General features: G+C 39.1%; 1 protein-coding gene across 1 annotated transcript in view; it reads left to right on the top strand.

Annotated features, from left to right (window-relative positions):
* Positions 1-26,648, top strand: part of SPEF2 (sperm flagellar 2) — a 171,862-nt gene that overhangs the window by 23,293 nt on the left and 121,921 nt on the right. Inside the window, exons 5-9 of the mRNA XM_033421276.2 lie at positions 1,671-1,735; positions 6,348-6,534; positions 14,497-14,685; positions 18,875-19,062; positions 24,559-24,727. Coding sequence (XP_033277167.2) covers positions 1,671-1,735; positions 6,348-6,534; positions 14,497-14,685; positions 18,875-19,062; positions 24,559-24,727 — 798 coding nt within the window. The remainder of the gene's footprint in view (positions 1-1,670; positions 1,736-6,347; positions 6,535-14,496; positions 14,686-18,874; positions 19,063-24,558; positions 24,728-26,648) is intronic.

Here is a 26,648-nt window from a genome sequence, read left to right as displayed (position 1 = left end):
CCTAAAACATATAGAGACTTCCCTGAACTCCCTACTTCCTTTTTGAATTACTTCTGGTATTGTCCCTTCTCATTGAAAACTCCTCCACCATATGCATATCCAATCCATTTTATAGTTATTTGTTCAGAAACAGAGAATGTAGCTTTAGGACAGGGATGGCAAATTCTAATAAATGACAGAACCTGTGCGGCTCCTGTGTTGTGGATTCTGTGGTTACTAGCAAACTATGCCAGAGTGGGTGCTGTTGTAATGGGTCATGATACCCATGGGTACAACAGGGGCCAGCCCAAGTACCCATACCATGCGTGTGCCGTTCCTACTATTTGCTTTTCCTCAATACCTCCTCCCCATGCTGCACTGTCTTTCTATGAATCCTAGAAATGTTAAGCAACTTGCTTGCTCTCATCATATTTAAATTTAAGATACGTACACTATTGATATTTTACTAGACCATGCCAGCTGTCAATCATTCCAATAGGATATAATCTCATTATATTTCACAAGGGAACAATACTACATTTTGATACTAATTCCTGCAATCTACACTGTATACTACTATAATGATTGTTAGGGATATTCTCTCCCTTAAGAAAAAAGATTAATAACTACCATTTATTGATCATCTGCTATATGCCAGGTTGTGGGTTGGGCACTTCACATCATCTTTAATTTGTAAATAATTCTCTAAGTAGGGTATTATTTTCCCCATTTTTTAGATAAGGAAAATGAGACTCAGAAAACTGACATGTTTTACTCAAGTACACAATGCTGTTAAAGCAAAGATCGAGAGGTCTCTCTGATTTCTAAATCCATTGCATTTTATATTAATTCACATTTTTTTAATATTAAAAAATCCTATAGTTAGATTCTAAAAAGTACTACCCACAGAGGCTTTTTTTCTGACCCCATTTTAGTAAAAGTATTTAATTCTCATGTTTCCCTGAGTTGATTAAAGCTTATTAATAAGGATTTGCAGTAGGCAGAGGATTAGCTAAAATTAATTTTCAGAGAGCAAATTAATAGTGTAAGTAAGGTTGCACAACCTTAAATGTTTAAAACACTCAAGGTGATTTTAAAGAAATATTTGTATCAAGGCTTCCCTGGTGGCGCAGTGGTTGAGAGTCCACCTGCCGATGCAGGGGACATGGGTTCGTGCCCCGGTCTGGGAAGATCGCACATGCCGCGGAGCGGCTGGGCCCGTGAGCCATGGCCACTGAGCCTGCGCGTCCGGAGCCTGTGCTCCGCAACGGGAGAGGCCACAGCAGTGAGAGGCCCGCGTACTGCAAAAAAAAAAAAAAAAAAAAAAAGAAATATTTATGTCCAAAAAATGCTTATTCTCATTTAAAAGAATTGTAATTAAGAATGCACGTCCTGACTGTTTGATAATCTTTATTCTCATTAAATGCCCTTTGATGTACTGTCAGAGCTAGACTTGTGAACTGAATGATTCGGGTTAGGCAATTTTCACCTTCTTTTATATATATTTAGCCTAGTCTAAAAGTAACAAATCAGAATAGAAAAATATTCTAGAATGTAGCTTTTCAGATCTTGCTTCCTAATTAGCTTGAATTAGTAACGCATGTCACTTTATACATTTGAATGAATGTGGTAAATGAAAATTTTCAATGTTTTTTTAGAGGTGAAAAACTGATAATGAATTTCCTTTAAAGGATGTGGCCAATGAGATTAAGAAGTTTGAAGCATTAATAAAAAAGGATCTCCAAGCAAAGGAAAGGTGAGATGCAAATTATCTCAGTAATCACAAAACTGCATTCTGTTCTACTCTAACTTTTGAATATTTAGAAATAGTTTACCTGAAATAGCTGTTCCAAAGATATTTTCACCTTGTAGAATCTTCATTAAGAGCGTATATTAAGGAATATAAATGAGCTAAAATTCAGATTAGTTGTTCATTAACAATTTTTGTAAAATCAAAAGGGAAAGTGGCTATTATGAGATGTGAGGTTAATTTATTTTTCTATGTTATACTTACCCTTGTAAGTTCACACATATTTTTTAAACACTCACTAACATTTTTTCAAGTTACTATTAATTTACATTTGTCACAAAAAAGCCATTATTAGACTCTAGTTTGGTTGCTGTCATGTTGCATCCTCAGCATTTAGCACAGGGACCAGCAGTAAAAAGTTGTTGAATGAGTTTGTTGACTGAATGTCACTAAAACAGTTCAATGAGTTCTTTACAGAAAGTGCCTGGTTAATGGGCTTCTTTTTCCTAAAGATAAAGATCTTCTCCCCTTTTGTTTCCTATTAGGGGTCATTGACTCACAGAAAATAATTGATTAGGGACTACACATATAGGAACAGCTTGAATTTCTCTGCATTTTTTTCATGGAAACTATCTAAACTCTTCTCCTTTATGTTTTATAGAATAGGAAATAAATCTCTTAAAGAAAAAAAAATACATGAATTATACACTTCAGTTCCATATAAATACTTTTGAGGAGAGGGAATAGAGTCAAATGAGGAGGAATAAGAATGAGCTAGAAGGAGAAGTGGTGAGGAAGTCAAGGGTGAAAGGAAAGTGAAGCAGAATGAAGAATGTATACATTAATCGCCTTTCCCCCTTCCCTGTGCAGAAACTCCTGATGTCCTACTCTGAGCCCTCCCCATATTCATCAGTGCTCACCTCACTCCTAAAATAACCACAGCCCAAGCCTACTCCCCCATGCAGCTGCCACCTGACCCCCACCACGCCCACCCTTGACCTTGGCCCGTGAAACCACTCCACTTCTTCCAACTCTTTCACTCATCTCCCCAGCCACATGTTCCGGAGTGATAAACAGACGGTGTCCACCAGAATGACTATCTTAAAATGTTGAAACACTCTGTTGCTTTTCGTGAATGGTATTCTCTGCAGCCCCGCAGCCCACTCCTTTCTTGGGACGCCTCGATTTCCACACAGTTTAGCAACCAGAATCAACACCAAGCACAGCAGCATCTCCCAATCCCTGTACCAGCATCCATTTTGATTCATTAGTGTCCTTGCCCTGTCTGTGGTTCAATGTTTTAAAGATCCTTCCCGTACAAACATTCACCCTCATCCTCATTGCCTTCCCAACCCAACCTGAACCCTAGGCCTCTCTATCAGTTAGCTTAGAAACCCCAAAACCAGAGTGGGTTAAATTAGATGGATATTTACTTCTCTCTCCTATAATATTAATAGAAATCAGAAGGTAAGCAGCCCAGGGCATGTGTTGCTGCTCCAAGGACAACGAGGACTGAGCCTTCCTTTTAGTTCCACCGTCCTGATGTGTGGCTTCTGTCTTCAAAGTCACATTCGCAAATAAGAGATGGCTCCCGAGGATCCGGCCATTTGGCCCACGTTCCAATATCAGGAAGGAGGAGAGGCAAAAAGTGGACATCCAATCTGAAATCGCTCCTTATACGAGCCTTCCCAGAAGCCCCATATAACATTTCTGCTTATGCCTTATTAGTCAGAATTCAGTCACATGGCCATACCTAGCAGATTGGGCGGCTGGGAATTGTAGACTTTAGCTAGGTAAGTTGTTTTCCTGAATAAAACCGTGGCTCTGTTTTGAGGGAAAAGGGAGGGAAATAGAAGTGTCTATCACAAGTCCTTTCTCTGCAGAAGCCTCCACTTGGTCTTGCCAGAGATTTACCGCTGCGGGCCCATGAGATATGGACATCCTCACTTCTCAGAGCAGCAGGATAGGGCCTGGGGCAGCTAGAGTCCCTGGACCAGTCACCTGTGGCTGTGAGCAGCCCCATCTGTGACTCCAAATCCCTTCCAGTACACTTCACAAAAGACATTTTTTCTGATGGACCCCCCAAATAAAAAATGTTGAGAAGTGCTGGTCTAGAGCAAACTTTTAAAGAGAAAAGAGCTATGGTACAATATGGCCGTTCTTAATCTCTGTTATTGACCACTGCTTCTTTAGTTCATTCTGAATCCTTAGCTTAGAATCAAGCATGTTCTGGGCTTTTCCAGAAACTTCACACTACTTGATGACAGAGAGCACTAAAATCATCTCTTGGGTTGACCTTAGGAGCAATTTCTACAGCTGCCCCTTTCACAGCCTGCCTTTGAAAGACTTTCCCAGGGATGTAACTTCAAAGTCTATCTTTTCTCTTTTGTGAAAGAATGAAATGATGTCTCAGTGAGAGCAATGCAAGAACAACCACTGCTGCTTTTTCCCCACATGAACTACTTCTTTATTTTTTAAGACAAATAATAAATGCCGTCTGCTATTTGTTTCTTTAGCTGAGGCTGTTGGCTGCTGTAATCTGACATTTGGATTCACAGATTTACCTTAGTCTCCTTCTAGCAACTGCTTATATATATACACAAATTTTGCCAAGGTTCCTATCACTAATAATTCATACACGTACAGTTATTAACTCTATGGAGGCCTGGAAAGCAAACAGATATAAAGAAAACATAATTATTGCCCTCAAGAAACCCACATCTCAGTAAAATGAATATTTATTCAAGGAAATATCATGTAGCTTTCTTCAGGCCTTAATTGGCGTAAGACAGCAGATGGGTGTATGTATGGATGGTTGGACAGACTGATTGATGAACAAAGGAGAACCAGTATCTTAAGAATATTGTTGGTGACATAAATACAGTGTTGAGAGAGCTCTTAACCCATGCTCAACCTGAGGCAACATCTTTTAAACAACACATTTAAGTAAAAATATAGTAAGGATTTTGATGAAGGATCTGAAAAAGTTATGCCACACAATTTTCATAAATACTTAATTGCACTAAATCTTAATAAATAAATACGGCTAAAATTTGTCCTTGATCTTACTGAGGCTTTGTTAGCTACACAGTTTCTGCTCAGTGACTCTCAGTGGCAGAATACAATCGAAGGTTGAGCCCCTGCTGATAAAATAACCAGAATTTCAATGTGTGATTTTTTAAGTTATATTACACTTGTATAGTGCTTCTTAGCATATTATTTGAAATTTAGCAGACATTAGCTACATGTCAGGACTATGAGGCACAGGTACACAGGAAAGTAAACTAGGATACTTTTCTTCTGCGCTCAGAGTTCAACTGGAAGCAGCAAATGTACAAATAATGAACTATAATAAAATATCCATACCATAAATATGTGATTATTAAACAGAACTAATTATAATTTAAGAATTTTAATTCAACTATGTAAATGATTTTGATCTTTGATTTAATGAAACTGCATGGCCTCAGATTAAAAACAACACGTGTGATTATTCATTAAACATGAATTAGCTATGCTTTTATAAGAACACTTCTGTCTATATGAGAATTGATGACTGTTTAATCCCTGCCTACCATAATAATGTGTCCTTGTCTTTTGAATAAGATTATAAGTTATATTTTAAACTGAACACATCAATAACTTATGACATTAAGAATAATAATTATTCATAATATTAAAAGTCATTATTTCTTGGCAAGTAACGTTATATCTTATACCATTGTACTGTTGTATTCTTTTTATTTTTTAAAGAGTATGCAGATGAGAATTGATTATTTGATCCTTATGTACACAAAAATGTATCTTTTAATTTTAAAGGCAACTTTTGAATGAATCTATAAATTCTGTACTAAGCCACCATTTGCCTCACTAAATTGAGTGTGTTTGCTTTCTGTTGGTGAGACCACCAACTCTTCCTGATCTGTGAGTTCTGGACATGAGGTAGGACAAGAGCCCCAAGGTAGATCTTCTCACTTGGGTCTCCAGGACTTGGGCAAGAGGCTAGGTCAGACCCGTGGTACAAGTCAACTCTCCACTGCTGAGCTTCTAGTAAGAGCTGGGCTGCTGCCCTAAGGAGTCGGAAAGTTACTGGGAGCTCATAGAGCAACTTGCATTCACATAGGTGAGAGGAGAGTTGTAGTGGACAGAACCATCCATGGAAGTACTCTCAGGGTCCTCACATTAGTGCACCTGGCCAACTCTTGTAGAAGTATGCCTTCCCTGACACTTGGGTTATCAATATTGCCTTACTCTTGACTCCAAGCAGGGGAGGCAGGAGGCCTAGAGCCAGCAGGAAGAAGAGGGAGAGAAATCCAGAATCTCTGGGCACAGTGAAGGTCATGAGAAGTAAAAGAGTAAGTAAGTAGGCGCCAGGCCTAGAAAGAAGGCTATGCTAAGGACCTCACAGATACAGAGTCCAGAAATGGGGTGAGGCAAATGGAATCTGTTGGTAAGCTGTGGATCTCACACTGAAGTTCTAATATTTGCTTAGATGCTTGTATGAATAAATGAACAGAGCACTCAAGGGAGCCATCTCCAGAGGTCTTCCTCCACAGTCACAGTAGTGGTGTGTGATTGAGTTATTTTTTAAAATTTAAATAAAAACTATTGTCCTTAGTGCATCCAAGACTTCTTTAGATACAACAGGCCAGACAACCGCTGATTTGTTAAACACTTATTCGGATGATGACTACATTAAAAAACTCCAAAAGCGCCTCGAAGAAGATGCTTTTGCACGACAGCAAAGGGAGAAAAGACGGCGGAGACTCTTAATGGACCAGTTAATAGCCCACGAAGCACAAGAGGTAAGATATTTAATTGTTGATTGAATAACAGTGCTGGAAGGTTTTATAAAATGTAGTCTTTTATGCACACATATGTGTATCTTATGTATGTATTATGTGCTACTCTGAATCAATGTCACATCCTCACATCATAACAGCAAATAACATTCAGAAAACAAATCTACATAAAACATTTACTAAAGAATCTAAAATCTGGTAATGGTTATACAGCACTGTGAATTTACTTAATTGTACATTGAATTATACACTTAAAAATGAATTGAAATGGTAAATTTTATGTTACACATATTTTACCACAATAAAAAATACTGACAAAATAGGAATCTAAAATCTATGTCAGCCATGTATATCTATTGTTACATTTAGAGGTAAAAGGAAACTTTTCATCCAGGTTTTATTAGGTATAATTGACAAATAAAAATTATATATATTTAAGATGTATAATGTGATGTTTTGATATATGAACACATTGTGAAATGATTACCATAATCAAACTAATTAACACACTCATCACCTCACCAAAAAAAAAAAATATTTACCATTTTTGTGTGTGTATTTGGTGAGAATACTTAAGATCTATTTTTATAAGTTCAACTTTTTTTAGATTCCACATTTAAGTGAGATCATGCAGTATTTGTCTTTCTATGTCTGGCTTATTTCATTTAACATAATGTCCTCCAAGTTCAAACATGTTGTCACAACTGACAGGATTTTCTTCTTTTTTAAGGCTGACTGTATTCCATATATACACACACACATATGTGTGTATGTTTATGTCTCACATTTTCTTTATCCATTCATCCATCAATGGACACTTAGGTTGTTTCTATATCATGGCCATTGGGAATAGCGCTGCAGTGAACATGGGGGTGTAAACATCTCTCTGAGATACTGATTTCACTTCCTTTGGATATGTACCGGAAGTAGGATTGCTGGGTCATATGGTAGTTCTATTTCTAATTTTTCAAGTAAACACTATCCAGTTTTCCATAGTGGCTGTACCAATTTACATTCCCACCAACAGTTTACAAGGGTTCCCCTTTCACCACATTCTTGCCAACACTTGTTATCGCTTGCTTTTATTTTATATTTTTTGATAATAGCCATTCTAACAGATATGAGGTGATATCTTATTCGGTTTTGATTTACATTTCTCTGATGATTAGTAACGTTGATCATCTTTTCAAATACCTGTTGGCCATTTGTTTGTCTTCTTTTGGGAAATGTCTGTTCAGGTCCTTTGACCATTTTTTAAATTGGGTTATTTGGTGTTTGGCTATTGAGTTATTTGAATTCCTTACATATTTTGGATATTAACCAAAATGTATGTTTCACAAGTAGTTATTTCCCCCATTTTGTAGGTTGCCTCTTCACTCTTCCAATTGTCTCCTTTCCTGTGCAGAATTTTTAGCTAGATCAAATCCCACTTGTCTATTTTTACTTTTGTTGCCTGTACTTTTGGGGTCATGTTAAAAAAATAATTAAAAAATAATTGTTAAACTAATAATTTAAAAAAATAATTGCCTAAACTAGTGTCAAGAAATGTTTTTCCCTATATTTGCTTCTAGTAGTTTTATAGTTTTAGGTCTTATGTGTAAGTCTCTAATCCATTTTGAATTGATTTTTATATATGGTGTGAGATAAGGGTACAGTATCATTCTCCTGCATGTGGATATCCAGTTTTCCTAGCACCATTTGTTGTAGAGACTGTCCTTTCCCCATTGTACAGCCTTGGCACCCTTATTGAAGATCAATTGACTGTACATATGTAGATTTATTTCTGGGCTCTTTCTTCTCTTTCACTGGTCTATATGTCTGTTTTTATATCAGTACCATACTGTTTTGAATACTGCATCTCTGTAATATATTTTGAAATCAGGAAGTGTGATGCCTACAGTTCTGTTCTTCTTACTCAAGATTGCTTTGGCTGTTTGGAGTCTTTTGTGGCTCCATATGAATTTTAGTATTGTTTTTCTATTTCTGTAAAAAATGCCATTGGAATTTTGATAGGAATTGCATTGACTCTGTAGATCACTTTAGGTATTATGGACATTTTAACATTATTAGTTCTTCCAATCCAGGAACATGGGCTATCTTTTCCATTTATTTGTGTCTTCTTCAATTCCTTTAAGTAATGTTTGATAGTTTTCAGTGTGGCTCTTTTGCCTCCTTGGTTGAATTTATTCTTAAATATTTTATTATTTTTGATGCTATTGTAAATGGGATTGTTTTCTTAATTTCATTTCAGATAGTTCATTGTTAGTGTATAGGAATGCAAATGATTTTTATATGTTTATTTTGTAGACTGAAACTACTGAATTTGTTTTTTGGTTCTAACATTTTTTTTTAGTCAGTCTTTAGAGTTTTCTATGTGTAAGATCATGTCATCTGCAAACAGAGACGTTTTACCTCTTCCTTTCTGATTTGGATGCCTTTTCTTTTTCTTTCTTGCCAGTTTCCCTGGTTAGGACTTCCAGTACCAATAGAAGTGGTGAGAGTGGGCATACTTGTCTTATTTTTGATCTTAGAGGAATGGTGAAAATCTAAAAGCTTTTAGCATCATACCTTTAGGTATGATGTTAACTGTGAGCTTATCATATATGACCTTTATTATGTTGAGTTACATTCCTTCTATACCTAATTTGTTGAGAATTTTTATCATGGAAGGATACTGAATTGTTTCAAATGTTTTTTCTGTATCAGTTGATATTATCAAAAAGGGAACTTTTAAATGAAAACATGGAAAATTAGTTAGTCCTCTCAGTTTGATCTACTCCAGTGGTTCTCAAAGTGTAGTTCTTGGACCAACAACATGAGCATAAGCAGGAAACTTTTAGGAATGTGAATAATTAGGTCCCGTCATCCATGTTAACAAGCCCGCTAGGTAATTTGATGCAGCTATAGATTGAGAATCACTGATCAGCTCTTATGTTGAACATATATTTACTGAACCTCCTCTGTGCTCTGGGCACTTGTCCTAGTCCCAGGATACAACCATGAACAAGAATAATGGGAAATCTTCTCTCACAGACCTTGCTGTTTGGGAGAGGATCTGTAAACAAGCAACTACATTGGAGTGTGGAGGTGCCATGAGGGTGATGGGAGGGACAGGTGACACATGGGAGGGAAGTCCAGCCCTGGCCTGGTTCAGAGATGATTTCTGGAGGGGGGTAGCACAGAAGCATGAGGAAGGGTCAGAGTTAGCTAATTGAAGGTGGGGATGATTTTAGGGGGTGGGGATGAGGGTTAGTTTCCAGCAGAAGCCAAAATGGTGGAAGGCAAACTGTGTCTCCAGAGAGAATATCGTATGGAAAGGCTCAGGGCTTTTAGCAAGCTAAATGTCATCAGGCAGGAATCACCAGAGTTCAAATCATAATGAGCCTTATAAGATATAAAGAGGCAAATAGGAGATTTTATCCTGAGTGCAAAGGGGAACAAGAGTGACAAGGCTAGATTTGCCTTATAGAAAGATCTCTCTGGCTTTAGTTTTAAGAATAGATTACAGGAGGGCTAACCATGTTATAGCTGTTGCTGTAATCCAGGTAAGAAACTATCCCCATTTAAATTTAGGGGAGTGGCAGTAGAGATGGAGAGAAGTGACTTCAGGAGATATTTTAGAAGTAAAATCAATGGGATTTACTGATTCATTAGACATGGGGGAGTGAAAACGTGGGATGAGGGGCCCAGTGTCTGGCTTGGGCAGCTGAGTGGATGGAGGAGTCATTTGCTGTGATACAGAAGATGGTAAGAGGAACGCACTTGGGGAGGAAGGTGATTTGAGTTGTTAAAGTAAGTAGGACAAATCTGTATGTCTGAAATGTGAAAGACCATTTGAAGATACTTATTTTATTCACCTGACTACATCTGGTCTGCTCAGTGGTTCTGTTAACTGAAGGGAGATCCAAGCTTCATGTAAGTATGAAGAAGTGAAACGGTTTATCCATGCGGTCACTCCTTTCCTAGTGAAAAATTCAGAGAATAACTCTGCCATCTCTTTGTGCTAAAAGGTTATTTCTTACTTCAGACTCACATATATTTTTACTCAGTCAGCTTGATAGTCACTCTTTTAATTAAAAGAATTACAAATTATGAAAATTAGATGATTAAAAAGTAGATTTTAGAATAACTACCTATTTCAAGTCTCATTAACTAGCAATGGGATTTTGAACACACTTTCACTTATTTTACAAAACAGTTGTGTGTTGGCTGCTAGGTTTTTTCTTTCTATTTTTCTGCTTATAATCCATAATTGATATTTACCTAGAAAGTGGGGTGAATGAATTCTTTCTAGCTTTCCTCACTTTCAACCAGGATGCTCTTAGCATTGATTTTTTAAGGCTCTAGCTGGAGATCTGTTCAGGGATCCAGCAACCTAAGAGACATTGGAGGAAGTCAGTGCTCCAACTAATGATATTTCCACCAAGGGAGCTCATCTCTGTGTTGCTTCTTCTCTGTGTTTGGGGAAGCTGCTACATCTAGAACCAGGCTGGGTCATGCAGCAAGGGACCTCCGCTCCCACTGCTTCCTTCCCATCAAGTGTCCCCACCTCCCTGTGCCGCTGACCCAAGTGCCTCTGCTCCACAGCGGTGGAATGTGCGCCATGGTCTGCCTTCCCATCCATCCTCCTCTCCTCCAAAGCGAAAATGGTACTTGTCAGGGTTAACATTTCCTCTGCTTCCCTCAAGTATCTGCTGCTTTTCGGGAGCGTGACATGAATCTTGTATCAGCCCTGGATACTTTGATTTGGCTCCATTTGCAGTGAATCTATCAGAAATGCCTCATAATATCTTCTCTAGCCTCCAAGTCATTGCAATCTCCCCCTGGAGTTTACAGACCCTTGTTTTAGTTGGGCTTATAAAGAGAGAGCCAGAGATCTGTGCTCAGGTTGCTATCTTGCCTAGTTATCCATAAAGAAATGTCATTATGTGAATGAAATGATGAGACTTAAGGTTAGAAGGATCACTTTAACTTTTTTAGAGGATAGATTCTGGAGAGGGATGGGGGGGAGGCAAGGTATGGGGAGGGGCTGATGTCCACTATGGGGTGTCAATGGGCAGTGTCAATAGATACCGAATGTAGTAGACAGTGATTTAAAACCATACATAGGAGGCAAAATAGACTACTTCTTCAAGAATTGTATTAGGGTGACAAGAGGAATGGACTTAGGATGACCCTAACATTTTAGGTCACCAAGTCATAGGTTAATAGTGTCATCAGTGGAGACGGGGAAATACTGGGGGAGGACCAGGTCTAAAGGGGAGTTAGTGAGTTTAGTTTAGGACCTGTTGAGGTTAAGTACTTCATAGGCATTTAAGTGAAAATTTTCAGACCGTGAAAAGCACACTCCCAACTGGTAGTGTGATCATTTGGCCAGCATCTTAGCTTGTTCTTGGGATTCATTCCAGCACACCTATCTCTACCTTCCCAGAACCTTTTCTGGATTATTTCCTTGGAACTGGCATTTGAACACCAGACACCTCCCCCATCTCTTAACTAAAAGACCCTTGAATGCTTAGCTTCCACATCTTCCCTGCCATGCTCCATTCCTCCAGGAGAGCTGCTCACGCATCTTTGGAGAATTAAAGTAATGGTATGCACCAGAGTAAGCTCCTAGCTCCAACTCATGGGAAAGGCAGAGGTCTTGGCAATCAAACTGAGCATGTTTTGGATTGTGTATCTGTAAGTCTTCCCCAAATATGATTAAATATACTGAAAAGAGAAATGTGACTTCTCTTATTTTCTATTTTATTCATTGCAGATGTAGACTATTTCATCTATGTTAAGGGTTAAACAGACATCTGTAGGCTGCTCTAAGCACTTAACCATAACATATTTTTCTATGAGAAAATGTGTCCCAAATTGTAATGAAACTTTGGGAAAGAGTAAGTTTCTAAAACATGAGCTACTTGTACAATGGAACAAAAAAAGAATCCTTTCCACTCAACTTTTGGTTGCAGGTCTTAATACACTTGATGCTTCTTCATACAGAAGCTTCATATACATAGCATTGACTCAGCCATTCAGCAGTAATTTCTTTTCTTTTCCTTTTTAATCATAATGTGTTGTCATCTAAGCAATAACCAAGACATATCTGACCAACCCAGTTCTTCATCAGGGTCAGAATGACCAGCTCTCATCTCAACAACCAAATTGCCTTGCCGTGTAGACACAGACAAATATAGAATATATTCCAAATTCAATATAGAATTCACTTGGAATGATAAATCAAGGCTCTACTTTTAAAAAATATGGCTGTGACTGTGCTTTATGTATCCCAAAAATGTGGCAGGCAGTTTGGGCTGGGCTCAGATACATGCATTTTGCTGGTCTTACCTGGCTTCTCTCAGATGTCTTTGGTCGGCTGGTGGGTTGGCTGAGGCTGGCTGACTTGGAAGAGTTTCATTAGTTCCAGCTGAGAAGGCTGGTGTCTCTCTATGGTTTCTCATTTTCTAGCTGAGCAGAAACTGTGGTGACAGTGGCAAGGGTCGCAAGAGAATTAAGAAAGTCGGACCACAAGTGTTTTGTTTTGTTTTATCTTTGCTAATGTCCCATTGGTGAGTTCAAGTCAGAGGTCACCCCATACCCCATATTTAAGGAGTAAAGAAATAGATTCTATTTTTGATGGGAATATCTGCAGGATAGCATTGGAGGCTGTGGATGAAGAAAACTGAAGAATCTGTGGCCATTTTTACATTTTGCCTCACCTCCACTATTGGACCTCAAAAGAAACAAATGATTAACATTAAAGCTTCTAGAATGTTTTAACTAGATGAGACATATGTTTCAAAGTTGTTCATGATTTTATTCTTATCTGGTATATTAATAACAGAAAAAATTTCCTATTTACTTTCAGTTGAATTTTATTTAATCTAGGTTTTATATAATCCCCAAGTTCAAGTTTTGGTATTTTCCACAGAGTGTTATTGTTATTTGTATCTTGATTCTGAACAAGTTATTTGTATCTTGATTCTGAACAAATATAGTATTTCTCCCACAATCTGAAACAGTGTCACTAGTGATGCCAGATTTTCTTCCTGAACAATTCGATTGTGGAGTGTTAAATCGACAACCCCAATGTTTCGTTAGACGTTCTTCTAAGTCTTCTCCCTGGAGAACTATAATTACGGCCTCCTTCCACATGGTGTCTCTGTTTAGACAGAGTGAGAGAGCTTGAAGATGCCTTGGAGATCATCTTCTACCCAAACCCTTCATTTCCCCTGTCAAGAAATAGGCCCGGAAAATCCGAGTTACTTGCCCAAGGCTGCAAGCCAGTTAATGGTACAGCTGGGGCTGCACTGGCAAGGGACTCTGATTCCCAGTTTGATGCTTCTTCCACTGTTCACTGGTTCCCCTTCGGTTCTCTTAAAATAGCCAAGGGAGCCAAGAGAGTGCATCTAGTTTCTCTCTCAGGTTACATCCACTCAGATTTTCTAAGATAAACTGTAGGTCATTTCCCCTTAGCCTCTTCTCCAATCTGCCCAATCTATCATGTAGGAATTGAGATGGCCCCCCTGGGAACTAAGCAGATCTGCCGTCCTCAGCCAGACAATGTCTGCGTTTGTTTTTACAACTAGTTTTTATGTTAAGAGTGCATATAGCACAATTCCAAGTTTCTGAAAACATGCTTATAAATGGAGAATTACACCCTTTGTTTATAAAACCTTGAAAAAAATTACCTAATCTATTTTTTGATCCGATTTTAAAGGAAGTAATAATTCATTTAGAATAAGGAGTTGCAAAACCATGTGTTTCCGGATACCAAAATTATACAACTGTCGGTGGAAATTTTCATTTTTATAACTCAATTTTTGCCATGTTCAAATTTAAATCAGATAGCAGAATATCAATTCTGCAGGTGAATACTATGCCTCTTACACATGGTTTGCGTGTAGGCTTCTCAGCCCAGCGGGAAATGTGGGCATCACCTTGACAAATGATTGGCTCTCGCAATGGTGTTTCCAGGAGGCTTATCGGAAGGAGCAGCTGATCAACCGGCTGATGCGACAGTCCCAGCAGGAGCGCAGGATAGCCGTGCAGCTCATGCACGTTCGGCACGAAAAGGAAGTTTTACGGCAAAACAGAATTTTCAGAGAAAAACAATATGAGGAAAGACGGCTTAAAGATTTCCAGGATGCTCTCGATAGAGAAGCGGTAAACAATATATCCCTTAAAAATCCTCCTAAGGTTACTTTTGATCCTTCCTACCAGGTCAAGGTAAACAAGGCTGCGTTTAGATGCCAATCATTTAATGAGTTACTTTTTTCTATGATCTCTCTATTATCTCCCCATTTTTATCTTTGTACAACTGCACTGACAGCACACATAGCATCTACATACTATACACTCTCCCTTTAGTCCTGATTCTACAAATATTTAGTGCTCACCCTCAGTCCTTATGTCCACATCTCTCTGGTCATTTCTGTTGTCTGAAGCTCTCCAATAGATTCCTCAAGAACAGCTCATGGGAACAATATTCCCTGAGTGCTTGCATATTGATAACTGTATGTGCCTTTTATACTCGTCAGTTTTGTTGTATATAAAATCCTTAGTTCACATTTTCTTTCCTTGAATATCTTAAATACATTATTCCATTTTCTTCAGGTATAAAGTGTGCTGTCAAAAAAAATGAGTGATAATCTAAATTTTGTTTCCTTGAGTCATTACTCTTGTTTTCTAGACGCATAAAGGACTTTCTTTTTCTTTAAAGTTCACTGGAATGTTATTTGGTGTTCATTATTCTAAGTGAAAACTATTTTCAGGCAGTGAGAGCACTTTCAAGCCTCCTCCTTTTTATAAGACACCATTAGTCTTGAATAAGCAATTCCTTGCTTTCTGGTAAAACAAGATTTCCCAGGCCCATACTGTACTATTCCTTCCTCAGAACTAGAACAAGCCATTTTTCTAAGGTACCCTGGTTCATTGTAGTTGAGAATGGTTACAGAAGCCAAGATTTGGGTGCCAGGTATGCTCTTGGCCACCATGGTGTCATTGTGTCTAGGCCCTTTATAACTCTGAAAATCAAATTATCTAATCTTTTAGTTATTTGATATATTAACATCTTCCTTATCTTTATATGTACAGTTCTAATAACCAAAATAGATTTATTTTATCAAGGGATTTATATGTATCACTTCTTGTCTTGTTCCTCTTGGGGTGGTTTCAAATTTATTCAGTCTGTTAAGCCAGATGTGACTGAAGAAATATAAAGCTCATGTGAGTGGCATTTTAGATAGCCTGTCTTTACTGTCATAAAATATTCATAAAACCAGGCTGAGCAGAAGAGAAAACCTTACAGAAAATAAGAAGGCAATGCTTTATTTATCAGCATCATGGTTTCCACTGTGATTTTCCATGAAAGTGGAACACATTTTTTGACAAAATTATGCAATTTTGAGAAATGTCATTTGGAAAGTACAGTATTCTCCAGAGTCAGGGAAATGGTGCTTTTGCCTTTGTAGAACAGACATAGCCAAAACGTTAGGAGGAGAGGGGGGAGCCTTACGCCATGAATTTGACCTGCATGATATCAAGTGTCTTTAATAGCCGAATTATCTGGATAATTGTTTCATCTCTCTCTCTTTGTTTTTTTGCGATACGCGGCCTGTCACTGCTGTGGCCTCTCTCGTTGCGGAGCACAGGCTCCGGACGCACAGGCTCAGCAGCCATGGCTCACGGGCCCAGCCGCTCCGCGGCATGTGGGATCTTCCCGGACCGGGGCACGAACCCGTGTCCCCTGCATCGGCAGGCGGACTCTCAACCACTGCGCCACCAGGGAAGCCCTCATCTCTCTTTTTTGACAAGAGTAAACTTGAATGGATCGAGTGGCAGTTGCTTACATTAGAAATAAGTGCCTGTTTGCTAAATATGTTTGCTTCACAAGCCCTGTTAATTCAGTGCAAAATAGTAAAGCACCGGTCTCAGAGAAGGACCGGTCTCACTGTGATGAGAAGCATGACCTGTTCTTTCCTAACCTGGGCTTGGACTCACTTCAGAGGATTGGGACACTTGGTCTGCTAGAGCCTCAGAGGCCAGAATTGGGAGGCTCTGAAGCCCCTGAAAAAAATTTACACAATAACCTTTTCCCAAAGTTGAGGTATCTGCTTGCCAGTCACCCCTCCCTCTGAGATGGCCTGATTTCACAGTTTGAACGCATCACGTCCTCCAGCAGGAGTGGTTCCTAAGTACTTAGGCTGGTTCCTAAGTAAGCAGGGAGGAGGAAAGGGAGAAAGGGAAAGAGAACTTCATGTTTTTCACCATCAGGAGTTTTTGTTTGTTTTGTTTGGTTTTTAGGTTAAATCTGATGATCTCTTTTTTGAAGGCAAACGGGCATCTATTCTATATTAATTAAAACAGTTGCCGATTTCAAATTTCAGTGCCACCTACTCTTATTCACGTAATTCACTGCAATAGCATTTAACACTTGTGAGCATCCGCTCTGAGTCCAGCATTGCGCTACGTTCATTACATGCATTATACTTCTCACAGCACCATTTGGCAGTGGACCCTGTTCCTGTGTACATTTCATCTGTCGGGAGGATGGAACTTAGAAAGCTCCAAGTTGCACAGCTTGGTGGTGTGGCCCTAGCACAGCGGTTCTCAGAGTCTAAAGTCCAGGCTCATCACCGCTGAGAGTTACTAGCTCCCACGGACTTCTTCTTCCTTTTCCTTCTTTCTTTCTTTAGGGCTACAAGCCACTTTGCTGTAATGGGACTGGAAATTGTGGTGGGTTTAGCACGGGGGCTGGGGAGAGGGTAGAAGTAGCAGACTCCATGGCTAAAAAGAAGGAAGAAAGGCCTGGAAGGAGAGAGGGAGCAGGGAGGGAGAGAACACTGGGAGAAAGTTGCTCCGTTCCCGCAGAGGGTGCTCCTGGGCTCCCGTCAAGGTTTTGGTTCCGTGACATCTTAAACATTTCCACATGCTTTCCAGGCACTCAGTAGTAAACCAGCCTCACAACCCATTTCACTGGCTCGCTTCGTAAATTCTCACCTGGCGGCTCCTACTCTCTCAGATTCCTCTTCCCTCTGAAGGCTTCACACTTCATGAAGCATGCCACAAGGCTCTGTACTTAAACTGGACGCTTTCTCCATGAAAGCAGGGCCTACAAAACAATACAACGATAACAAATTCTGGTGTCATTCTGAACGTGCCAAATGTACAGAATTGACCTCAGAGGTCACCCAGACCAACTTCTTTCCCAACAAAACTAAAGCAAACTAACAAAATCAAACAACAATAACAAACCAAATGAAGCTTCCATTTGGTTCAGTGGACAGTAGCAGCCCATTGTCACGCATTCAGGTACTTGTGAATAGTATCATGATAACAGGTATTTGCTCTGACAGTTAATTTCTGTTCATGCCGAGTCTTTTTACCATCCCCGCTTCACAGAGAGGGAGTGGAGACGTAGGGAAACTCCGATTTGGCCAAGGTCCCGCAGCTAGTACTTGACACCTGTACAAGCTGAGGCTTGAATTCGAGCACAGCTCCTGCAGACCCATGTTTACCGCCATCGTACACTTGTTGGGTTAAGTTTCAGGAGGCAGCTCTTGTTTCTGGAGCACGTTAGCACAGGATAGAATTTCTCAAGGAGTTGGTATAACTGTTTGAAAAGCAACATTTGGTCATGCCAAGTTTGACCTTTGTACTTAGTGTAAAGAGTGGGTTCCCTAAACAAAATAATAGTGCAAAGCAAACAGAGGGTAATGCCAAACTAAGTATTTTCTTCCTTTCTGCAGAAATACATGTCTCTATGAATGAATTGTATCTATTTATTAAGGCTGTAACAGCAGAAGGTTTTGTTGTCTAAACACATTTAACATTTATTGGCAAATGTGTGATATTCTCAAGCCAGTATAATCAGGGAATTTCCAAAATATTTTCTAGGTATAAATCAGTATCCTAGAAGTCTCCCACTAAAAGACAGGGCATTGGCCAGAGCAGATGTGTCAGGTTAAGTCTCCTGAGATGGGTACACAGAAGCCAGCTATGCTTGCCTGTTTCTCTGTGTTCCCCAACTGTATTTGCAGTCCATGAACTCAGGACTTCTTTTTAAACATTTCAGATCTAATTTATCATTAATCCACATAGCACACTTTTCTCTGTACTGGGTTTTGCTGATAACATAAGCTAAGGGTGGGATATTTCCGATATTGTCTTTGCCATCACACTCAGTACTTAACATATTAAGGAGAAAGTGCTCCCTCGTGTTTTATTTTTTTCTGATATAAAAGGAAGTTTCATTCTATTTAGAGATTTTTTTTTTGGCTATTGAAATGATGACACTATTTCTACTTGAATCATTGCCCAATTACAGTGACTTAAAAATATCTTTGTTTCTTAGGCTTTGGCCAAACAAGCCAAGATTGATTTTGAAGAACAAGCCCTCAGAGTTAAGGAAATTCATGAGCAGATCGCCATGGAAAGGGTTCAAGCTCGTTACAGAAAGCATTATTCAATATGTGCAGAAATTTTGGATCAAATCCTTGATTTGTCCACTAAAGTGGCAGACTATCGAATGTTGACAAATAAGTAAGTGTTGGTTTTTATTACAATAGTTAATACAATAGAGACACCACAGCAGACGAGAAAAGGGTAAGATTGTGATGTAGGCACTAAGTTGATAAGTAAAGAGAGATAACAATATTTTGTGAAATGAAGACTAAGACGTGGGGTCCAGGATACCTTGATTACAGACTTAATTCACCCAATGACTAGCCTGATTTAAGGTGTATTTATGTCTTTTAACATTTAAACTTTGTGTCTAACTTTTCTATAATTTACAAAGACAGCTATGATAATTTATTTGAAACACTAGGAACTTCCTAGAAGACAGGAATTACTTAAAGATTATTTTACTAATCATTAAATCGATTTTCATTTCACCTTCTTTCTAAAAGGAGTCAACCTATTTGTAAGGAAACATTTAACAATACAAAAAAGATTAAGAATATGCCAAAATAAGAACAGAGGATGGCAGTTCCCTTGTTGCCTAGTGGTTGGGGTTCCAGGCTTTCACTGCCGCGGCCTGGGTTCAATCCCTGACTGGGGAACTGAGATCCCTCAAGCTGCATGGTGCGACAAAAAAAAAAAAAAAAGAAGAAAAAGAAAATTCAAATAAAGTAGAAAGTTAAAAACAAGGAATACATGAAAACACAGTTATACCAGTACCAGTAGATTTGCCAGATACTGCAACTGAGCTGCAAATTTTATCTGAGCTTCCAGGTGGCCAAAGCAAAAAGGGCAACACAGTTTGTCCTATGATTTCTGTTTTCCATTCTAGTTCTTTACAAAATACAAAACTTTTCTTGGCCCTCAGTTTAGAATAATGATTTTCTCATGTGGCCCCACCTAAGGTATAATGAGTAGTGTAGTAGGTCTGGTGGAGAATGACCTCAGCATTCTGGCACCTGGCTTCAGAGACCTATCTCTTGTGATGACCTTTCCTGGAAGCTGAAGAGGAATGACATCACAACAGATCTCAGTGAAAGCATCTCCTCAAGGACAAGGATAAGTCACTCCACTTAAAGTTTTGACCTCTAATATTACCCAGACTGAGATCTTCTTGAGAACCCACAGTGAAAGCAATGAAATCCACATGATATTCAGGGTCAAATAGAAGATGGGTAAACCATCCCATCACCCCTTGATAGGAGCTTTCTCCACAGCTCTCACCCCAACAGCTATATTTCTGATGCACTGCCATATAAAAACTACTAAATGAAATAACATAATGATGAGGACATTTTGAAGATAAAACTATAAGAGTACAAGATTGAGAAAAGAAAATAAATAAGAATAAAAATTGAAATGAATTCAAGAGTAAATGTTTAAAAATACTTTTCAGATTAATATAAATTCAAAAGTTCAGAAATTATAAGAATAAAATTGTGAGGAAGGTAATCTATAAAAGGGTTAAAAAGGAAAGGTGATACAATGCATTATAAGGGTAAAAAAAATAGATTAAATTACAGAAGATAAATATAGTGGATTTAAATATAAAAACATAACACGAGATAACTCAGAGGGGAAAAAAGTACAGATTGATTTCCCTAAACAAATAAAGGCTCATAATTCCAAATTAAAACATAAATGCAAATCCCATTCTGCTCTAGGAAAATGGAGTAGAATGCGTTTTTCCCTATTCTTCCCACTAAGTACAATGAAAATTCCTGAACATTGTGTGTGAAACAAACATAAGAAGACTCTGAAGATGGACAGAAGAAGTGGGGACCTCAGGACACAGTGGTGAGCTTCCTGGGTTCTCCCTGTCCTCACACATCCCAGATTGGAACTGAATATTCTGGCAACAGACATGCCAATGGTGTAGACAAAAATAGCCCCAACAGGACTTCCCTGGTGGCGCAGTGGTTGAGAGTCCACCTGCCGATGCAGGGGACACGGGTTCGTGCTCTGGTCCGGGAAGATCCCACATGCTGCAGAGTGGCTGGGCCCATGAGCCATGGCCGCTGAGCCTGCGTGTCCGGATCCTGTGCTCCGCAATGGGAGAGGCCACAACAGTGAGAGGCCTGCGTACCGCAGAAAAAAAAAAAAAAAAAAAAATAGCCCCAACAGAAGCCTGCTGTCTCTAGTCAAAGAGGAGCAGCTAGGAGCTGCTAGGAGCTGCTAGGAGCTAGGAGCTTGCTAGGAGCAACCTAGCAAGATGAAAAACTTTTAGACAATAACCACTCTTCCCCAAATACCACACACACACACACACAAGTGTGGCCCCCATTCCCACCCGTGCCAGCAAAGGCCAAGTAGAGAGCCTGTCTTCCACCCTCACAAGGCTGTAATGAGGGACCTCTGGGACACCACGAGAGTGGTGTCCCAGTGGCCAAGTAGGAAGCATGGACTTCCACCTCCACCTGGCAGTACTGGCCACTCCTCCCCTCCTTACTGGGGCGGTGTTAGAGAAGCCTAGGGAGGGTCGGGACTTTCACCATCGCCCAGTGGTCACAAGGCCACCCGCACTGCAGTGGAGACCATGTGGAGAGCCAGAACTGCTACCTTCTCCTGCAGTAACAAGGATGCCCTCCCCTCAGGTGGTGAGGAAGGCCACGTGACGACTTCTGTCCACACCTGCCAGTAACACGATGGCCCCTTCTCTTTCCTTGTCTGAGCAATGGCAGAAAAAAACAGCTAGAACAGAAGGTTTATGCAAGATTCAGAGTCTTGCAACATAATCCACAAGTGTGCGGACTTCAACAACAACTCATGCATCATACCGACAACCAGGGAGAGCTCAAACTGAATGTAAAAACTGAGTGTATAAAATTAAAGTTCTAGAGGTATTGGTATCATAAACTTTTAAGGGAGCTTTTATTAATACTTTGAAATTTTAAGTGTCTAAAAAGACACTATATAGATGCTTATATATGGGTTGAATCGTGTCCCCCCAGAAAGATATGTTAAAGTTGTAATCCCCCATACCTCAGAGTGTAACCTTATTTGGAAATAGTCATTACTGATAGATTAGTTAAGATAAGGTCATACTTGTGTAGGATGGGACCTTAATTAAATATGACTGGTGTCCTTATAAGACATAGAGAGGAGGGCTTCCCTGGTGACGCAGTGATTGGGGGTCCGCCTGCCGATGCAGGGGACGCGGGTTCGTGGCCCGGTCCGGGGGGGTGCCGCATGCCGCAGAGCGGCTGGGCCTGTGAGCCATGGCCCAGTTGAGGACCTCCTGTGTGTATTGAGTTTGACTAATATAATATTTCACAGACTCATATATAGTCTGCCTTTTATTACTCTATAAATCCTGCTTCGTGAAAATTAATATTGAGAATATATTGGTCATATGAAGCCATTTTTATTTTAATGAAAAAATACAAAAAATTTTAAAGTTCCAGAGGTATTGGTACCCTAAACTTTGAAGGGGTCTTTTACTTTGAAATTATAAGTGTCTTTTACTTGCAACTGAATACAATGATTACACGTATATGTTAAGATCTTTTTAGTCTACACTACTAACAGTCGAGATAAACTCACATTATTCTCTCTATGTACTTCCCTAAACAAGATGTTATCAATATATATTTCTTTCTAAAGCACAGGGATATTCTTGGTATCAGCCTACTTATATGAACTAACTTTTGTTAAGACTGCTCCTTAATAAAGTAATTGATATTCAGATAATAGAATATTAATTCAGTAATTGCAACATTAAGTTTTGGACAATATATGTTGTTAATCATTTACTTCACCATAGGAGCCAATGCCATTTCAATAATTCTGATGTTAGAATTTTTCTATGTGGGACTTCCCTGGTGGTGCAGTGGTTAAGAATCTGACTTCCAGTGCAGGGGATACGGGTTCGAACCCTGGTCAGGGAGGATCCCACGTGCCACGGAGCAACTAAGCCCGTGTGCCACAACTACTGAGCCTGTGCTCTAGAGCCTGTGCTCTGTAACAAGCGAAGCTGCCACAGTGATAAGCCCACTCACCACAACGAAGAGTAGCCCCCGCTCACTGCAACTAGAGAAAGCCCGCGTGCGGCAACGAAGACCCAGACCCAATGCAACCAAAAATAAACAAATAAACAAACCAAAAAAACCAGAAAAGAAAACAAAGAGGGCTTTATTTTTTAAAAAAGAATTTTTCTATGCCTAAGCTATTAATTTCTAAACTTCATATCTCTATAATCTTTAACAAATATCAATATTTTATTAATGGAAAACAATGATTATATTTGAAGTTCACATTTAATTGAAATACTACTTTATTATTGTGGAGAAACATACATAACATAAAATTTAGCATTTTAACCGTTTTTAAGTGGTTTTCAACCATTTATGAGTTCGCTGGCATTAGGTACAGTCACACTGCTGTGCACCCATCTCCACCATCCACCTCCAGAACTTTTTCATCATCCCAAACTGAAGTGCTGTACCCATTAAATACAATAATAACTCCCCATTCCCCTTCCCTCCAGCCCTGCTAACCTCTGTTCTACTTTCTGTCTCTATGAATTTTTCTCTTTTAGGGTCCTCATGTAAGTGGAATCATACAATATTTGTCCTTTTGTGTCTGGCTTATTTCATTTAGTATAATGTCTTCAAGGTTTATCCATGTTGTAGCATGTATCAGAATGAAATACAACTTTTTAAGTTGCAATTTCAAGCTTTAGTACCACTATTTTTAGAGAAATGCATCTGAATCATGTCAGGCTCTTTCCTTCCTTTGCACATTTTGTTCCTCTTGGAACTACTTTCCCATCATTCTGTCCTGATTACCAAGTCATTCATCTGACTTAAATAGAAAAAGTACTGAAAAATAATTGCACAGGTTACCAAACGTGCAATGACAATAAGACTACCACAACATTAGATTTTTTTTCTGTTACAAGTTATTTGCAAATATGTAAACCAACTGTCATCTTAAAGAGGCCTTGGAAAGTATTCAGTCTGTTCATTTTGCATAGGAGGACACTGATATTGGAGCATTTAACTGATTTCCAAAGCTTGCACAGCCATTTAGTATCACAGCCAGAAATCAAAGAACGTAAGTTTTGTGATAGTCGTCAGTATTGTCTTGTTTTGTTTTGTTTTTTGGGTTTTTTTTTGCGGTACGCGGGCCTCTCACTGTGTGGCCTCTCCCATTGCGGAGCACAGGCTCCGGACGCGCAGGCTCAGCGGCCACGGCTCACGGGCCCAGCCACTCCGCGGCATGTGGGATCTTCCCGAACCGGGGCACAAACCCGTGTCCCCTGCATCGGCAGGTGGACTCTCAACCACTGCACCACCAGGGAAGCCCAGTCGTCAGTATTTTTAGATATATTGTGCTTTCAGTGCACAATCAAAGAAAATTCGAAGAACCAATGTGTTTAGGTAACATTTATTCATTCAAACCTACTAAGTTTCAGCCATTTTACTGGCTATTAGAAATGTCATAGTAAGAGGAACCTCTGGCCTCAAATAGCAGATCCTGGTGAACGAACATGGTAATAGAAAGACTAAGATTTAAGATGTGTATTTGATTAACCATTGATTCCTCTCGACCTTTTTTTCTTCTTTTTTGCTGTAGCCTGATTCCATATAAGTTGATGCATGATTGGAAGGAACTGTTTTTTAATGGAAAGCCCATATATGAGCAAGCGTCTCTTAAGCATCTACCAGCTAAGCTCTCTGCAGAACAGCTTATAGAACTGGAGAAAAGGGACTTGCTAGATAACAAAGATTATGAAGACTATAAGGTACCTACTGATGTGGAATAATTAAAGAGAATGCAACATAATAAATAGTGTTGCTTTAGCATTAATTTTGTGACATTATTTCTTTTCATCTCTACTAATGAAACTGGGCATTTTATGTTTACATTTTCCCTTGGTTTAATTTGTATTTATAGTACTAACTTTTAAATACCTAACCTATGCATAATCTATTATCTGTTACTTCCAGTAATACTAGAGGGTGGCCTGAAAAAAAATTACACATAATACAATAGGTAGATTTCAGAATTTTAAGGTTTTTCATCATTCATTAGCAATTTTCTTTGTGTGAGCTGTCTACCTTTGCTTCAAAACCCCTGATTAAATGTATTTTTCTAGTAATTTATCTAAATAGCATATTGTTCTCGGAGGAAATGGAAGAAGAGGAGGTCTGAGTTTTCCAAGTAGTATAGATGAAAACAAAATTTTATTCAATGAGTTTTTAAAAAGTATGGGGTGCCAACTGTGCTTCTTAGAAGAGCTGCTGAAAAGCCTTTGGGGTAAACAGGCCAAGGTCCCATTATTGGCACTGCCAACTGCTAACTGTGAGACCTTATGTGGCCAGTCCCTTAAGTGCTAAGAGTCTCGGTTTCACGATATATGAAATGGGGATAATAATATGATTACCTTATTTTGTTGTTGTGAAACTTATTTAAGGTAATATGTGTTAAACACTTAATCAAGTGCACTGAGTGTTGGATGCAAATAATACGTACCAGTTTCTTTCCTCACCACCCTGTCCTCCCTACCCCACTTCATCTCACTTTTAGTGGGAAAGATGTGAAATGAATGGCTATGGGTTAGAAGTTCTGGGAAGATCATCAGCAATGGGGTGAAGAATGAGGCTTTTAATTATTAGAAATATTATTGAATGAGTTTCAGAAGAGTAGTAAATTCAACATGAAAAAAAGAAAAAATTGGACTTCCCTGGTGGCGCAGTGGTTAAGAATCTGCCTGCCAATGCAGGGGACATGGGTTTGAGCCCTGGTCTGGGAAGATCCCACATGCCATGGAGCAACCAAGCCTGTGTACCACAACTACTGAGCCTGTGCTCTAGAGTCCGCAAGCCACAACTACTGAACCTACGTGCCACAACTACTGAAGCCCACGCGCCTAGAGCCCGTGCTCTGCAACAAGAGAAGCCACCGCAATGAGAAGCCCACGCACCGCAATGAAGAGTAGCCCCCACTCACCGCAACTAGAGAAAACCCACGCGCAGCAACGAAGACCCAATGCAGCCAAAAATTAATTAATTAATTTTAAAAAAAAAAAAGGAAAGATGATTCGACCCTATCATTTGCTGGTATTTAGCAAATACTCAATGTTTGCTGAAAGGATTCATGAATAAAGTGAATGAATGACAATGAACAGGGCAAAGTGTAAAATATCAGTAATATGTAATATTGAAGAAGACAAGCTTATTTTAAAAAAGAAGGAAAGAAAATGAGATTATGAGAAACTAAACGTACACCATATTTTAATTGGATGAATCTATATTTAGATCATTATAATAATTATTATTTATTAAGGATTGGCCAGAACCTTACGGGATATATGTGCATATTTATTTTGCATGTTCGTAGAATATTCTAGATCTAGTATGTCAACCTAAAGTTCAACGCTACATAATAAAATGCTTTGACAGTGTCAGACTATGTGAAGGTATTTCTTTGCATTGTAAATTCAAAAGTCATTTTACTTGACAGATTTTGCTGATTCATGAAATATTTATTTCTGAGTTATTTCTTAACCAGCTCTATCTTGTTGCTTTCATAAATCAGGAGACCTGGTAGTCTGGAGCTTAGCAAAGATTTGTCTTTTTAACTATTTTCTTGTTTGGGAAATTGTTACCACAGGAACATGCTTGTCTCACCCACATCCTGAAGCAGCCGGTACGTTTCTTTTG

This window comes from Orcinus orca, chromosome 3, assembly GCF_937001465.1.
Source record: "Orcinus orca chromosome 3, mOrcOrc1.1, whole genome shotgun sequence".
Taxonomy (NCBI): Eukaryota; Metazoa; Chordata; class Mammalia; order Artiodactyla; family Delphinidae; genus Orcinus; species Orcinus orca.
This window is presented reverse-complemented; position numbering and strand designations above follow the sequence as displayed.